This window comes from Labrus bergylta, chromosome 5, assembly GCF_963930695.1.
Source record: "Labrus bergylta chromosome 5, fLabBer1.1, whole genome shotgun sequence".
In the NCBI taxonomy this organism is placed as follows: domain Eukaryota; kingdom Metazoa; phylum Chordata; class Actinopteri; order Labriformes; family Labridae; genus Labrus; species Labrus bergylta.
Window position 1 is genome coordinate 15209548 of NC_089199.1, and position 17976 is coordinate 15227523.

General features: G+C 39.4%; 1 protein-coding gene across 1 annotated transcript; it reads left to right on the plus strand.

Annotated features, from left to right (window-relative positions):
• The first annotated feature begins 4162 nt into the window (after nucleotides 1-4162).
• Nucleotides 4163-17915, plus strand: prkcda (protein kinase C, delta a). The gene is made up of 18 exons (XM_020646828.3): nucleotides 4163-4393; nucleotides 7655-7784; nucleotides 7931-8130; nucleotides 8227-8293; nucleotides 9439-9595; nucleotides 10080-10111; nucleotides 10243-10328; nucleotides 10872-11001; nucleotides 11111-11211; nucleotides 12837-12933; nucleotides 13077-13207; nucleotides 13474-13647; nucleotides 13751-13842; nucleotides 15384-15446; nucleotides 16074-16212; nucleotides 16354-16542; nucleotides 16780-16908; nucleotides 17029-17915. Exons 2-18 carry the CDS (start codon nucleotides 7676-7678, stop codon nucleotides 17185-17187), a joined length of 2055 nt encoding a protein of 684 aa, XP_020502484.1. The 5' UTR covers nucleotides 4163-4393; nucleotides 7655-7675; the 3' UTR covers nucleotides 17188-17915.
• The last annotated feature ends 61 nt before the right edge of the window (nucleotides 17916-17976 follow it).

Genomic DNA, 17976 nt, shown 5'->3' on the forward strand with positions numbered 1-17976 from the left:
CACACCACAGCAGCTGGAACAGGAAATCGTTCATTTGAGCGTGTATAAGGGTTCATGCTAAAACTGCAATAAACAGTCACTCTCCTGCATGTGATTATTTGAAGAAATGAAAATCAAATGATGAAAGCTTTCTGTCACCAGATGGTGAGAGAGATTTTTTTTCATTATGGCGAGGCTGCAACAGTGTCATAATCCGAGTTTACGTCCATATCGCTGCAGGCAGGAGCTATGCAGAGAGGAGCAAATAATCAATCATACACACACAGCCTACTCAATAAGGTCGGACGCTTTCAGCTCTTTCATACGTGCTGGGCCTCAGGAATTTCAAAGAAAAAGAATAAAGCCAGATAAAGTTAAATATTTCTCTTAATCTGCGGCATGGTCTTCATTTATGTTGCTGTGGCAGAAGAGTTGTGAAAAACATTTCTTCATGGCAAACTCACTGAGAAACTTACATTTTTCATTTTAGTCTGAGTACTCAGTGCAATGTTTGTGTTCATTTTGTGAGTTAAAACAGCATGCTTTCTTATCTTTCACAGAGTTGTGTGGGCAACGGCTCCTCAGGGGGGAAAGAAAATATTTGATCACATAATAGGCACAGATTTAAACAAAAACACTTCGAAATAGGACATATGGGAGAATATAGCTGTTTCCACTTGACATTGGCTTGACATTTTTGGGTTTACACCATGTCTTGTGTTTCTCGATGGCAAGAGGGAGGGGCTGGGGGAAGTGTGAGAAAGGCTGGGAGAATAGAGACGCACTCATATGTCCCACTTTGCAAACTCTTTGCAGCCCACACTGCCAAGTCAATGTTACACCTATTCCACCTCCCCCTAGCTTTAAATAGCCTCTCCCTCAACAGGACAAACAGAGAAAAACACAGCCTTCAGCACACTCCTCACCTCTGACTGAACATTTATTATCCCTGTTGCCTAAACATAGAGGCTGCATCGTGTTTTTCATTCTTCAGTGACCATTCTGTCACCAGCAGCTAGAAAGCTAGCAGAGAAAGTATAGTATAAACAAATGTGGGGCCGGCAGCTGTCACTTTGAGATGTTTAATCTGTCCAGAGTCTTTAACCTAGAAAAGAGAAGTCAGAGTGTTTTGTTTCTTCTTTTATGTTTGAGTTTCAATATTTGGGGAAAATATCCTAAATGACTTGCTCACCGAGAATAAGATGAGAAGATTGATACCTCTTTTCTGCCTGTCAGGCCTTTCTTGTTAATATGAAGCTAGCACTAGCTGTTTAGCTTCAACTAGCAAGAAGACAGGAGAACTAGCAGCACTGCTAACTCTGCTCTGTTTTAATCGGACAAGTTGTGTTTTATTGGGGGTTATGTTTGTCAGACCATTTCTTGGCTAGGAGCAGCTGGTAGGCAAACAGCAGACTCCAGGAAGTCAATTTTAAGAAATAGTCTGGCACACAGCACTAATAAAAATGACAATGTTTTGTGCAATTCCCATGGTTGTTTTGTTTTAGTATTAATTGTTTTCATAATTGTATTCAATTAATTAAAATCCAGATAGATTATTAAGAGCTTCACATTGATTTATTGTCTATGGAGAGACCCAGGCAAGCTGATTCCCAGTCTTTATTTCAAACTATTCCCCACCTTCATATTTAACAGACACATGGCCTTTACTGTAAGAGTAGCATCAGTCTTAGCATATAACTCTGAAGAGAGAAAATTAGTTTATCACAATGTTACAATTCACTTAGCAGATGCTCCAAAGCGACGTACATCAGAGATTAAATACAACAGCCATTCACTGAAGCAGTGGGAGAAATGCAGGGTCTTGCCCAAGGACACATTGGACATGCTGTTCAGCTGGGGATTGAATCCTTGACCTTTCAGTTGAGAGGCAATGACTCTACCAATTGAGCCACAGCCGTCCCACAAGGCAGTACACTACTTACAGACATCAATCAATCAATTCAATCAATTTTTACATTTACATTTCAAAGACACTTTTCAAAAAGCAGGTAAAAGACCTTACTTATTGTTATATTACAAAGACCTGGCCTATCCATCATGAGCACTTTAGCAAAGCAGGACAAGTTACCGTCATAACTGCTTTATTAAAAGGCAGAAATCTTCAGCTGGATCCCCGGCTCATGATGAAACAGCCTTCACAGGCCTAGACTGCTCCGGGCTTGGAAGGAGATAGGGGGACAGATGGGATAAAATGCAGGAAGAGGGATAGGGAACAGGGGGGGGTTGTTGTTCAGGCAAGCCGTCCATCAACGATCCGGTGGGGGGCGTTGTTCTGGCAGGCCATCAACCAACCATCCACCAACGATCCCGAGGAGCCTAAGAGAGTTCAAGAGCTCCCAGGAAAGTAGGTGGTTAGTGACTGAGATTTACAGATAGATACATGCAGTAATATGATGTACTGTATATGCACAGAGAGAGAGAGAGGAGCTCAAGGGGCCAGTTCCCCCGGTAGTCTAAGCCTATAGCAGCATAACTAAGAGCTGGTCTACACCAGCACCAGCCCTAACTATAAGATTTATCAAAAAGGAAAGTTTTAAGTCTATTCTTAAAAATACAGAACAGCAGCTGGAAGATGATTCCAGAGGAGAGGAGCCCGATAACTGAAGGCTTTACCTCCCATAGTACACTTAAAGGACCATAATGTTCTCGAGGGGCAGTACGGCACTAGTAGCTCCTTAAAATAAGATGGTGCCAGGCCATTTAGAGCTTTGTAAGTGAGAAGAAGGATCTTGAATTCTATTCTAGACTGTATAGGGAGCCAGTGCAGAGAAGCCAACACAGGAGTAATGTGGTCCCTTTTCCTAGTTCTAGTCAGTACACGAGCTGCAGCGTTCTGGACTAGTTGAAGAGTCTTTAGAGACTTACCAGAGCACCCTGACAAAAGAGAATTACAATAATCCAATCTGGAGGTAACAAATGCATGAACTAGTTTTTCTGCATCATTTTGCGACAGGATATTCCTGATCTTGGATATATTACGAAGGTGAAAATAGGCTGTTCTTGAAATTTGCCTGATGTGAGAGGTAAAGGACATATCTTGATCAAACACAATATGGTAACATTTAAATAATCTGTGAATTACACAGTATTTGCTGTTTGGCAATATCAAAGGGATTAAACTGCTGACTGCTTCATTGGCTAACTGTAAGCTCTGCATGCCATAATTACGCAGCCTGATCCTCAGCCTATGTGTAGGCCAGTGTGTATGGCTATGTCAGGCTGTGTTTTCTGGAGAAAGAACAGAAAAATAGGTGTTCCTTAATCTTTAAACATTTGTCAGCATCAGAGAGGAGCAGACCGACAATGAAGTCTTTAGTGCACACATAAAGCTCAGAGGAGAGAGGGGAACACTGACACACCTGTGCCCTTTTAGTTTGCTGTTCCTGGAAGAGTTTACTTTGTGCTGCAGCTGCACATATATATTTAATTATTATTAACTTCACCTAAGCATGCACTTATGACATATTCATGTTGAAGGCTGTGTCTGTATTTTGGTTTTCTGCTTAACCAATATTTCAATATTTCATGTGTATCATTAGATGAGAACTGAATAGCTGTTAGTTTCCTAACACGTATGTTAGCCTATATTTGGTGTGTGTGTGTGTGTGTGTGTGTGTGTGTGTGTGTGAGAGTGTGTGTGTGTGTGTGTGTGCGTGCGTGCGTGTGTTTGTGTGAGTGTGTAAATGTCTAGTATGAAATAGGCTAAATAAAGACTGCAGATCATTTGGAATTCGTGAAGAACAAGAAAAGATCATTTAGCTGCAAGGGAGCCAAATTTCCTCTTCACCAGAAAAACCATCTCAGTCCTCAAAACCACCCCCGCAGCACACAGTTCAAGCCACGTGACCCCATGCCTGCAACAAACACGCTTTAAGATGAAAAATGAAAAACTAAAAACAAGACAATATGCGGTGGCTTGATCTAGCGCCAACCCAGCAGCAATGCAGATCTCCATGTAGCCTAAAGCCTATCTATGCAAGGATATTTTCAAAGCATCCAGGGGAGTAAATGAAAAATAACCTGTGTGTCTTGGAAATATGTGTGAGAAATCAAGTAGCCTAATGTAAAGTGTGAAAAAACTCAAAATAGGGCAACTGGGTGCTTTGCCCCAACCGGGACCGCTGTGTGCGTGTGTTTGTGTGTGTCAGGCAGGCAGGAACAGAGATTGTTTGTGTGTGTGTGTGTGAGTGTGTGTGTGTGTGAGTGTGTGTGTGTGTAGCAGGTAAACGTCACAGTTTGCAGAGAAAGGCTTTACGAGCGCGCGACACACTTCCTCAATCGACGGAATCACAGAACGAAAAAAATACGAAAAGAAACACAGACTGAAAAGAAGAAAGGACAACTTTCATCGTGCCGCACTGAGAAAGAGCCAGCACCGCGTTTGCAGGGCGAGGTGAGGCTGTCGTCTTTTCTGTATTTATGGTTCTTTAAGTTTTGAGTGTGGAATAGTGGCTTAAAGAGGAAAAAGTCGTGCCGTTTCTCCTTTCATCTTTTGGGAAACAAGCTGTGGCGTTAACTAGTCCTCCGTATCCGTGGGTGCTAACGCTGGCTAGCTTTATGTCTTTACAGTCTGGTTGATACCGTAACTTCTGTTTATTTACAGGTTTAAAGTTTACACGGTTTAAACGCGTTGTCCGTGGCCATACAAAACATTGTATTCACCACTTAAGTCGCAGTGCTCATTACATAACTGAAAACTTTTTTCCCCTAAAGGTTTTGGCTTGTTCTATGTGTATAAAAACTAAAAATATATATAATATATAATAATATATAATATAAAAATAAAAAAAACCTGTCTGACTTTGTGACGCTATTGGGTCAATTATGCAAGTAAAAGTTACCTTGGTTTGTCAGTCATGGACAGGTGAGGCATTGCTGCCCTGCAAGCGGGGTGTTCACTACTTTCAGCTATCAAATGTGTGTTTCTTAATTCAATTGGGTCACTTCAAACACTATAACACAGTGAGCTCGGTTAGTTTAGGAGTGGCTGTTGTGGCATTTTGGAATTCCAGTCCAGGTCAGAGAAACACATGGGTCACATAATGCGTTGTAACACCGGGCGGTGAGGAGGAATGTGGGCAGGTCTGTACAACAAAGCATCATTAGGGTGTTTGTTAATATACTGACACCTTGATTGTCATATAGAGAACCTTGAATGGAAACAGTTTTCTTAGTAAGACACAGTGTGACATCTGTGCTCCGCCAACTGAACGTCAACCACATCCTTCTGACGCAAATGTGAGAAGAAGTGACTTTTCTCTTGATGACTGCATGCCCAGGCTTGTATTTTAAATCACTTAACTTCTGCCCTTTTTGTAGCTTTCAGAGTATAATGGACCACAGTATAGTGTTTGAACATTAAGCACAGATTTCAAAACTATGGTCAAATATGTTACACCTGTAGGCCTACATGTGACTCAGAGAGACATATGCGAGGATATGTTTCATCACCTGTGAGAACTTAAGTTTTTTTGCAGACAGACTACTTGTTTTTTTTTGCTTACATTGTTACTACATTGAATACACTGTCGTCTGAAATGGTAATTGCATTGCTGCAGGAAAGCCACTGTACAAACTGCCTATTTTTTTTTCTATAATAAACTCACCTTTTCCTTGTCACAGTTGTACAATGATGAGATTCCTATATACATTACTTTTCTTCCTCACTCATATACTCATATAGAAATGATAACACAGTTTCTTAAACTCTAGAACTCAGGCGTGGCATGGATGCTACTTTATTACCACCACATAGCCTATAGTGTTACCTACTCTGCCTTCAATATCTGTATTGTAGGTATTTTTTTATTTAAGCACGGTGTTCAAATGCAAGCTTACATGCCCCAACACAAAGTCGTTTATTTATGTATTTTTACAAGTTCTTTGATATGATTACGTTTCCATAGGGCCAGACACTTGATGTTATAGTACAGTAAAAATACCAGTCAATCCAATAAACACATGTTTTTGTTTTGTATCAGGAAGTACTATGGTAAATGAATATTAAAGTTCCTGCATGTGGCATTTGCAAGGACATAACTACTTAATTTAACAGATGGGACAAATCGAAACTGCACATGTACAGTTTGCTAGGTAATCAATCTCTGCTGCCCTCAATCACACAGTGTGCTTGTTATTGATCTCCAAAAACCCCTGACATGACAGCTCACAGCAGCAGTGCGCGAATAAGCGAACATGGTTATCAACCTCCCTGTTAGTTAACACTTTTTCTGCCCTGTATTTTTGCTGTCTTATTTTTCTGGTCTCAGTGTGGGCGGTTATGGGTTTAGGATTGCAAATACCAGCAAGGACTTCTGTGGTGCACTGCATGCTTGTATTTGGATTAACGACATGTTGAGGCTCGCTCTTCCGCTGTAGCACAGTCAAACACCCCCACTATTGCAGCTGCAAACTACATACCCAAGACAACACAACGACAGGGAACCGAGGGGCAGAGATGCACTCATGATGCCTGCACATGTAACATAGTGGTTGTATATTACATACAAAGTTGTTGAATAAATAGAATAGGCATGTAGGTTAGCATTGCTGTGACTGAAATGACTGAACAGAAGAAAACAGAGATGCATAGACCGTAACAGGACAAGCTGTGGCTCCATCTGTAGCACATGTAAACTTACGCAAGCAGTATTATGCATGAACACCAAGCATATAGGGTGGTATTGATCCCTCACCATTATGTCACAATGAGCATGTATTTCACTTCTAATAAGTGGTTGTAACTAGTGTTAATAATATTCCAATGTGTTGTTTTATTTTTTTCAATTTTTGGATCTCTAAGATGTACAAAAGATGACAAATGCCCATCACAAGAGCCCAAATAATGTTTACATTTTTTAAAACCAGCAGTGAGAAAATCAAAAAATATGTGAAAGTCAGTTTTGAAAACTTTCAAGTCTGCAATATGTAGTAATATTGATCAATACTGTGATGATGATCATACAAACACTGAAGTGGGAATATTAGCTCTATAGGTTCTTTATCACCTAAAGGTCCTTTAAATCCTTATTTTCTTCCACTTACTATATCCTTTCTTACCTGTAATTCTACCTAATTGAGCAGTCTTCACCAAATAGTAACCAAATAATCTGAAAAAGTTGCATGGGGCATGGGGCATGGTAAAGTAGTGGTTTATACTTACTTGCAGTTCAGGCAGTTTTGAAAAAGATTTAATGCCAAGGTTCATATTGCAATGATTTGTCTGTCAACATCTGAAAATACATTAAATCCTTAAGTCATACAAGCTTTTGGTTTCATTCAACTTTTACCTCCAACAATGAGCTTTTAAAATTGATACAAAAAACCTGCAGAGGTCTGTCCTCTAGAGAATAGACTGGTGCTACAGAGAGAATTGTAAAGATTTTAAGTATATCTCTGTCATTTAAAATGTCTCAAAGTCAAAAAAGTAGTGAAAGAGTTTATGTAAAGTCAAAAACAAGATTGTGCATTTAAAAACAAAAGACCACTTTTTTAATGCTTCACTGTGAGCAAGCAGTACTATTGCACACGATTATACAACTTTATGCATTATCATATTTCAATATGATTTGAAACTAGCATTTTGTGTTACTAAGATGTCATTATAGATAAATATCTCTTGGGTAACTCTGTGTTTGTCAATCTCTGTGAGCAGGTGACCCTGGTACTCATCACCATGGCTCCTTTTTTGAGGATTGCCTTCAACTCCTATGACTTGGGGGTCCTGCCTCCCCTGGCCGACCCGCCTTTCTGTGCAATCAAGATGAAGGAGGCTTTGACAACTGGTGAGAAACACTTATTGTCTACACTACAGTGTTGTTTACAGAAGTAGATACCATTGTTAAAAATACAAGTTACTTTCTTCTTATGTCCTGCACTTGAAAATATAGATTTTTTTCCCAATTTCCCTCCCTGTCCTTGCTTTTGCTAGAACGAGGTAAGACCCTGGTTCAGAGGAAACCCACAATGTACCCGGCCTGGAAGGCCTGTTTTGATGCGCACATTTATGAGGGTCGTGTGCTGGAAGTTTTACTGATGAAGACAGCGGAGGAGCCGCTGGCTGAGGTCACTGTTGGAGTTTCTGTCCTTGCTGAGCGCTGCAAGAAAGCCAATGGGCGCGCTGAATTCTGGGTAGGGCTTAAAAGACAATCTTCTTTTCCTGTAGGGCAATAACCATTACTGTTTGTGTGTTTCACTCTGTATCTAACTGTGTGTATGTACGTTCAGGTGGATCTGCATCCTTCTGGGAAAGTGATGATGGCAGTGCAGTATTTTCTGGAGGGAGGAGATACAGGTAAATACAAATCAAAATAAACATTGTGAGCTTTCCTCTGTTGCAAACCCTTTTTTCTGTAAACTTTATATATATTTTCACAGTTGATGTGGGTGCTGTGATTTTATTGGATTAAGATTCGTTTTGTTTTTCCAAAAGTCCATGTTAATTTCTCTTTATCAATAATTATCATGATTTGAGATAGTGCCGGGCGATCGACTTTATCAATAAATCGTAATTGTTTTCTGGGAGGATTTTCAAAAGAGAATTTTTTTTTCTTTAACTTACTCGACCGCTCCCCTTGGGCTCTTGTAGTTCACATCCTCCCTTCTCGGTTACTTCCTACAGTGTGGCTAGGCGCCCCAACCACAAGAAGCTTGCTGAAGTTGTGATGTTTCATCTGTACTTTTGCTGTACTTTGAAACTGCATCGTGCACTTTAAAGACAAGTTTACAGCTTGCAATTTAACCCAAAAAGAGAAAATGATGTTACTTAATTAACCTTTGAAGCGAATTTCAGTTTGCATGTATTCAATTGTATTGATTAAATAAAAGCAAATCTTGTTTTTAGTCATTTCTTTCACATTTATAGTTTTTTAAGAAGAAAAAGAAAGATCAATATTGTTAATAAATCAGAGTTTATTTTTAGGCCATATTGCCCAGCCCTAATTAAGACCATCTGTAAATTAGAAAAATAGTTTAAACTCTTGATCTCATCAGCACTGAATGTCTGTTGTTTGATGAGACTTGATGGATGGACCTGACCTGATAAAAAGAATAAAGAACAACCTGGTTTAGCTTTGAATGGGACTCCAGTGTATTATTCAATAGTTTGTGTTATTTCCACACAAGCTGTCCAGCCAGTTGTCAGTATGTGATAAATTCCTATTGGTCCCATATCACTATGGCTATCAATAGGTGACCAATACCAAAAATGTTTGACTGACTGTTTCAAGGCGTAAAAAGAATAAAGGTCAACCTAGTTTAACTTTGAAGGATACACCAGTTTATTATTCAATTATTTCTGGGCATCAGCCAAAAGATCTTCAAGGAACCAACATCAAGGATTCTCTTAAATTCGATTGAAAAATAATTGAAACAGACACAAACTTGAGCAAAGCGTAGCTAGCCTTTTGACTGACTGTGTTTCTCTGTGCATCTGTAAAGTAAGTAAACAGGCTGCCAAGGAGGAAGAGGCTCCTACCCTGCACCGTAGACGAGGAGCCATTAAGCAGGCCAAGATCCACTTCATAAAAAACCACGAGTTCATCGCCACCTTCTTCCGACAGCCCACTTTCTGCTCTGTGTGCAGAGAATTTGTCTGGTTAGTCTGCCTTACACTCCAGCCCTATCAACAAACCGTCAAGTCAGCTGAAGGGGAACTCTCAAACCAAAGATCAAATATACTCAAACCCCAGACAGGAAGACTAAAAGAGAGTGCAAAGGGACTCTGATATTTGGGTGCAATTGATCATGCCAGAGTTTATGGATTTTGTCAGATAGAATTAGATGACCTTTTTGCTTGTAATGTAATAGAAGAAACCAACAAGGACAATATTCCTTTTAAGATGCAACATCTGTTTGATGCACTGATACTGTTTCATGCTCTGATGGCCACAGATCTTCAGTAATCTGCTTTTAAGCTTATTTTAGTCTTACTAGAGAGAAAGTTAGTTAAAAAAAAGATCGACATGGTTGTACGTTTGCTGTTTATTATGACCACCAAGTGATAAATAAGCAAGCGATTGACATTCACATGATGAAAAAGTAACTCAAACTGACCTATTGATTTACCTTTTCTCCCACAGGGGACTCAACAAGCAAGGTTATAAATGCAGACGTAAGTGGACAATAATTCAAGATCTGGTTTGAACACTATTTGGAACAGCAGCCAAATATAAGGATGTATAAACTACAAATACTTTTTTTAATTTTTGTGTTCAATGTCTCTTACCTTTGTTTTATTATCAGAATGTAATGCAGCAATCCACAAGAAATGTATAGACAAAATCATTGGGAGATGTACTGGTACTGCTGCCAACAGTCGGGATACTGTGGTAAGTATCACATACTTATGCAGCACACAGTGTACCGTGAGAGTTGTCCATATCCTAAAAATATCAGTGTGTGTTTCACTGTCTTGATTTTTGATTTAGTATATGTGCCTCTCATCTTAAAGCACAAACAACAATGTTTCATTGTTGAACTGGCAGGTTTTGCAAAGTCAGAGTTTAAAGCAAAAACACACAACAGTCAGGGTCCACATCCAAAAACAGGCTGTTTTCAATGATCATCAATAATGGTAGATAAAGCCTATCAGAGACAAACTGGCCGAGATAATGGTATCATGGGAATGATCAAGCACACCCACCCACTCATGGGTTCAATAAAAACTGGGGAGGGGGGAGGTCTCACAGTAGACCAGGAGAGATACAAGAAATGTTTATCAATCAGTGCAGTCACCGCTCTTACAGAACAGGCACAGAGAGGGAAGCCGAAGACAAAGTAAAAAGAAAAAGATGAGGCAGGAGCGCAGGCTTGCAAGATATTACAGGGCGCACGTCATTCATGGAGATAATGGATCCCGTTTGTCCCCTCAGTTCCAGAAGGAGCGCTTTAAGATTGACATGCCACATCGTTTCAAGACCAACAACTACATGAGTCCCACCTTCTGTGACCACTGTGGAAGTCTGCTGTGGGGTATAGTCAAACAAGGACTCAAGTGTGAAGGTACAGCGCTGACATGATTGAGTAATTATTGAGGTGTATCTACTTTTGTATGCACCTCAAGAATAACTCTACTTTTCTCTTTAACAGATTTATTTGTTCTTTTTTGTAGACTGCACCATGAATGTCCATCACAAGTGTCAAGATAAAGTAGCCAACCTTTGTGGTATCAACCAGAAACTACTGGCTGAGGCTCTGACACAAGTCAGCCAGGTGAGTTCATGGACACTGTCATTCAACGCTGAAGTCACTGTCTAATGAAACTGAAAGATACATCTTACTCAAAGTACCATTACGCATAATTAAGTTATAACATTGCTCATTCAGCCATAGCAGTTACGGTATCTGATTACATTATTTCTCACATACCTATTAAAATATTACAAATTTTGAAATGGATTTAAAAAATACAAGGTTTGTGTGAATGTGCTAATGAGATTAGAACTACAAATAAAGACAAGCACTCAATCCATTGTTATGTCCACCCTACATGAAAATGTATATGCATTTGAACTAGTGGTGTAACAGTTTACAGAGGTCATGGTTTGGTTTTAACCTCAGTTTTGGAATCACAGTTTGGTACCGTTTTGGTCCAAAAGGAAAAAAGCAACATAAAGTCCCCAATGCATATTTCTACGTTTAATACAACACTACGTTTACATTTAATTTGAGCTGACAGTTGTGAAAGTCGTGAAGTGTTATTTAGAACTACCGGCTGTGACACTGGTGTATTAAACATTTACCAAAAAAAGAGAGAAAATCAACTAAATGATTCAAAATAAAAAACCAAGCAGAAGTGAACCACATCTCCTGATTTGAAAATAAACACAATGTTAAATAAAAGATATGTGCCTTTAGAAGCAGGGCATTGTACTTATGATTTATGAAGTGTGCAGTCTCATAGTTGTTGGTGAACAGCGGGTGCAGCGGTTGTTCATGCTCTATTACTGTTCCTGTCTTTTTGCCTTTGCCTAGCTTAGATGAGGTGATTAGCACCTCTGGATGATGCCATCTAGTATTCATTAGCATGTTCACCTTGTGTCCAATGACATCGTACTGAGAACCTGAAGTTTCTCCACAAAACTAATGTACAGTAAAGATGCAGACAGAGCCTCTAGCTCTGTCATGTTATTCTTATACTGTATATTACGCTTCTACTTTGTGTATTTTGTTTAAAATTACAGAATTTCCCCCTGGGATTAATAAAGTATTTCTGATTCTGATTCAGATAAAAGACGTTAGCAAACCGTTATGAGCAATACCGCCAGCTGGATTCCACACCCCATTCACATCATCAGTAATCAGTTGTACTTTTCTGAACAAATATGTGATGAGGTCTTCCAGGCACCTTAAGAAAAGGGTTTATATTTTAACCTAAACATGAATTTAACAGGAAACCTGTTGTTGCTGTAACGTTGACCTCATTTGTTGCCAAAGACCAAACTATACAGCATTTATCCTAACAATAAAACCAGTCTGAAGCCAGACACAGTGGAGTCCCACTTGACACTATGATTTTGTCACTTACACATCATCCCTTCAATGTTGGTTGATTACAAACCTTCAAACTGAGCGTCACCTGAATGTAAAGTACTAAATCCCTGTACGTCTCCACCAATTGTTGAGTGACAAATGACTCCAATGGGAACCTGAGCGTAACGATCTGATATGTTGTTTAAGGACTGGCCTGTTGTGATGACCCTTGTTTTATTTCTTTGTCACAGGCCTCTCAATGTATATAGTTTTGGGAAGAGTCAGAGGAAACACCTGCAAATTGTTTCTATCACTGCTAGACTGTTTCATGCCTAATTTTAATATTGCATTTGATTTTGCATCAGAAATCATCCATTCGCCATTCAGACCCAAACCTGACCGACCTGCCTGATATAGGAATTTATGATGAAGTTAGCAAGCTTGCTGCACTGGATATCAATGGTAATAATATTATTTTTAATAACACAAATATACTCATGTAAGCAGTACTCAGTATGGATAATAGTGCATAAATAATAATATGTAGAGTTGTTTAGTATTTATAACAAATCTGTGAATGGGTCATTTCTATGTTTGTCCAAAAGATGGATCTGCCTATGGAAGACTGTGGGAGGGGTCCAGCCCGCGACCTCAGTCTCGTTTGACACATCTGACACGCATCAACGTTGACAACTTCATCTTCCATAAGGTCTTGGGAAAAGGCAGCTTTGGCAAGGTACAAATCAAATTTGTCTATTTAAATTATACCGTGAGAGTCTTTAGAAAATGCAACTCAAATGTATTCATGAGTGATCTGACAGCACTTCAATATAGGAATGTCTGGAGCATTGTCCAGACTTAAGGATGTCTGCACAATGCTTTCTGGCATTTTCAGGCCGTTTTAAGTAATACTCTCTTCTATGTAGGTCTTCAATCAAACATAAAGTTATTAAAAATATAAGTTTTAAAACAGTTTAATTGCCAATATGACCCTCCCCCCAGGTACTGCTGGCAGAGCTGAAGGGTCATGGAGAGTACTTTGCAGTGAAGGCTCTGAAGAAAGATGTCGTGCTGATGGATGACGATGTGGAGTGCACGATGATAGAGAAGAGAGTCTTGGCTTTAGCCTGGGATAACCCCTTCCTCACACACCTCTACTCCACCTTTCAGACCAAGGTAGTCCTCTTCCAGTTCCAATGTGTCTTCATCATTTATTTTCCTAATTTACATCAATAGTTCAATTTTTGTATTCAACTATCAAAGTGACCTGTGCCAACAGGAACATCTCTTCTTTGTGATGGAGTATCTGAACGGAGGAGACTTGATGTTTCATATTCAGGAGAAAGGGCGCTTTGAACTCTACAGGTCCACGTGAGTCCCAACCATCACACTGACATAATAACATACAAACACACTACCAGTTCTGTTGTGCTCCTGTGGCTATGCATAAATTGACACATACCGTATCAACATGTTGATGGAAAGCAGAAACTCCTTAAGAATAGCCAATATTTGCTCTCCCTATGTCACTTTCTTTGTCAACCTCCCATTATGTTTTTTTCTTTCACATGATATACTGAACCCTGATGGGACTCTGGTATCCATTAGCCGATGCTCCCTAGAAACCTCGCCTTGTAAGGGAGTGAACAGCCCTTTGTGTCTGTATATGTTTGTATTGGGAATTTTCTGTTATTCCCACCCACATCTCTTCTCATCACTCTATGGGAACCCCTCCAGAAAGAAACAAAGACACACTGTTAAAAATGTGTTATTGATTCTAAAGCTTGGTAGCACCTACACCACTGCCAACTAAAGTTTTGAAAAGACTCACATTTCCTTGGAGCTGTTGTTGGTTTCAAAATTAAGCTTTTAGGCAATAGAAAGCTAATTCTCATGATACAAACAAAAGTTGTGCTTTGAAGCGGTTTTACAAATTCCATGTAGTTAGTTGCTGGGTGCGTCCTGGGACTGTGAGATGACAGGAGGAATCTTTGTACAAGCACAGACACCTGATCTTGTGTTGGCATCCTCTGAAATCCTTCTCTCTCTCAGTGACTGTTTTCAGCCTGGATGGATAATTTTCTATCTTAAGTGAGGGGAAGAGAGTGTGCTGTTTCATTTTCTCACATCAATTTCATACAGGAAACGGTTTGAATGGAAAAAAAAATATATATATATATATATGCTAGTGTGCTGCTGCACAAATTGTCACAGTGGAATGGAAACTTTCTCCTGTATTTGGTTATGCAAGATTTTTCCTCAGGCAGATAAATAACTGTAGAGTTTCCAGTGACCTCTTTACAGCACTAAGGTCCTTTTCTCCTATTGGCTACTGCTAACCTGCTGGCTGGGAGCTGCAGAGAGTCTAGCCCAATGCCTCAATCATCCTCACATAGCTGAGTCAAACTTTCCTTCACAGACTAAACTGTACATTATACTGTATGTGTCTGCAGAGCAGTTTTACAATGACATGCATGTGCACGCATCGGCACTCTGAAATGTATTCTAGTAGAAGTGAGGGTTTGTAGTGAGTGATAATCAATAGATAATAACCTATTCAGTCCTTGTCAGTTGTTCATTTACAGTGAATGTTGAATTAGTGGGTTAGTATGAAGAATACTCTATCCCTTCTTAAGTCACAGTTGTTTCAGCAGACACGGATGACTAGAGATGCAGGTCAGAGACAGTCTAATCTTTTGGCTCACAGCTGCTCTCAGGTTTCACTTTATGAGAGCGTTACTCACCTGTCTACTACTCCATACAAATGTCCTCTTCAGTAATTCAGCTCTACCCTGAAAGTAGTCTGCAGTGACACCAGTGTCCAGCTCTCAACAGCTACAGCTCCCGCCTGCAGCGTCTCCTCACAGATGAGTCAATGATATCTGTCTATCTCTGCCATGTTTGTCCTTCAGGTTCTACTCTGCCGAGATCATTTTGGGTCTTCAGTTCCTTCATACCAAAGGGATCATCTACAGGTCAGAGTAAAAAAAACCTAGACACCACATCTTAATGGACAGTTCATTAAATACCATTCTGTTAAACCTTGATGGTTTTTACAAAATTTCCCTAAAATGCTACACTTTAAACCTATCGGCAAACTGTTTTGGATTGTTTCCCTCAATTACGCAATGTGAAATAAACCTCATTAGGTAATCCCACGCATTCTCACAAGTTTTTTTCTAAAAGTTTCATCATTATTGTGTGGTAATAGTGCACACACTACAATCTTTCAGATCTCTGCAAGTTTTGGATTTTTAAGATGTCAAATTAACTGGAAGCAATAGTTAACATGAAAAAAATCACCTTTAAGGTATGCTAGGTGAATCAATAAGGAAATCAAGCTTTCAGTAATTACAGTTAATAATAATGTATATAGTCATGTGTAATGTTCTTAGAAGCATTTTAAGTATTGGCTGTTTTGTGGCTTAAGCAATGCTCTAGAGCAGTAAGCAATGAAGGATTCACATTCCAGCTGACCTTTATTACACATTCATACATACAAACCATGTTTCAAACATGTTAGTGTTAATTCTGACTTAAGTATACCGGTAATTTCAAACTTGTGTTAATTTCCCATCCTGCTGTGATTTTTTTGTTCCCAGGGATCTTAAGTTAGACAATGTGATGCTGGATCATGAGGGACACATAAAGATCGCTGACTTCGGCATGTGCAAGGAGAATGTGTTTGGGGAGAATCGGGCCACAACTTTCTGCGGCACCCCTGACTATATCGCTCCAGAGGTAAAGTGTTTCATACTTTGAGATTCTGTGATTTTTAGAATTGTACAATCTGCCAATGATTTGATTTTATCAGTCTGCATAAAAAACAGTGCATGTTTCTTTTTAATTAATTTTTTTAATTTATATTGTGTTTAAACTCAGATCCTGCTGGGACAGAAATACTCCTTCTCTGTTGACTGGTGGTCATTTGGGGTATTGTTGTATGAAATGCTGGTTGGTCAGTCGCCTTTCCATGGAGATGATGAGGATGAGTTGTTTGAGTCCATCCGCATGGATACTCCCCACTATCCTCGCTGGATCAACAAGGAAGCCAAGGACCTACTTGAACGGGTTTGTGCCATACATTATTATGAAAAACTTCTGTCATAGGACCCCATTTCTACCTGTGGGTAATCTCTTAATTCTGTGTTTGATTGTTTCATGTTTTAAATGTAAAGTTCTTGTATACAGGATGTACAGGATGATAGAAATCTACAGCTTTTTGGATTGTAGAAATGTAATCAAATGCTTCAAATACATTTGTAAAGAAGCACAGGTCTTACCCTTACTGGCTTTGTTTTCCTGCAGTTGTTTGAGAGGGACCCCACTCGCAGGCTAGGAGTTGTGGGTAATATCTGTTTACATCCCTTCTTCAAGTCTATCAACTGGCAGGCCTTGGAGATGAGAGAGGTTGAGCCCCCCTTCAAACCCAAAGTGGTATGGCTCACACACGACACATTGAAGCTTTAGTTGTGAAGAAATATGGATCATTATGCTGTGCCAATGTAAGACTGTAATTAGTTTTCATCACCTCTGTTTATTTGTTGTCATTAACAGAAAGCACCGAATGATTGCAGCAACTTCGACCGGGAGTTCCTCAGTGAGAAGCCTCGTCTCTCCTACAGCGATAAGAACTTCATAGACTCCATGGATCAGGCAGCATTCTCTGGCTTTTCATTCATCAACCCTAAGATGGAGCACCTTTTAGAGAAGTAACAGTTGTCATGACAGACAGGTGGGGATACATCCCTACCGCTAAGACACAGCTCCCTTATTCTGTCACCTTATTGAACTTTTAAGCACAATCTAATGTCCTGGGGTACGTGTAGAAATAATAAGAATAGAAACACACCGTTTTAATGTATATATTGATGTTACTGTGTATGTGGGCATGCTTATTATTTCTCTAGGCCTTATGACTAATAATATAAGGGCGGGAGGTTGAAACTACTTCCATTCCACTTGACGTCACTGCTTCCATCTGCAGCAGTTTTGTGTCTCTTTTTGGTAAAATACTTTTTGACTCTTAGGAGAATAAAAACTATGAAGAGGAAAAGAAACCCAAAAGAACTCAACTTTAATGTTACTTTAGTGTAGATCGTTTGTGAGAATGAGGAGACTGCATGTATAGAGACCTCAGACCCAATTCTATCATGTTTAAATATAGGTTAAAGAGTTTTAACTGTCTTTGAAACATTTGAATTTTTACTTTTGGATAAATGATGTCTAGCTGACAAAGAGAAACTTGTAATTATGTGACTGACTTGTGACCATATAAAGGACAAATGTAAACGAGATGTAAAGTTTTGGCAGAGTGCAGTCACTGTTGTGTTGTATATAGGAAATGTATATGTAAACTGTTGTAACGTGTATATTTGTTTGCTGAGGATGTATTTTTTTTACCGCGTCCATCTTTTACATCTGATTAAAAACAATCAACTCCCCATTTTGATGTGCTCATTTTTAAACAACTGTTGTTTTTTACTTCCTTATACCGATACCGAT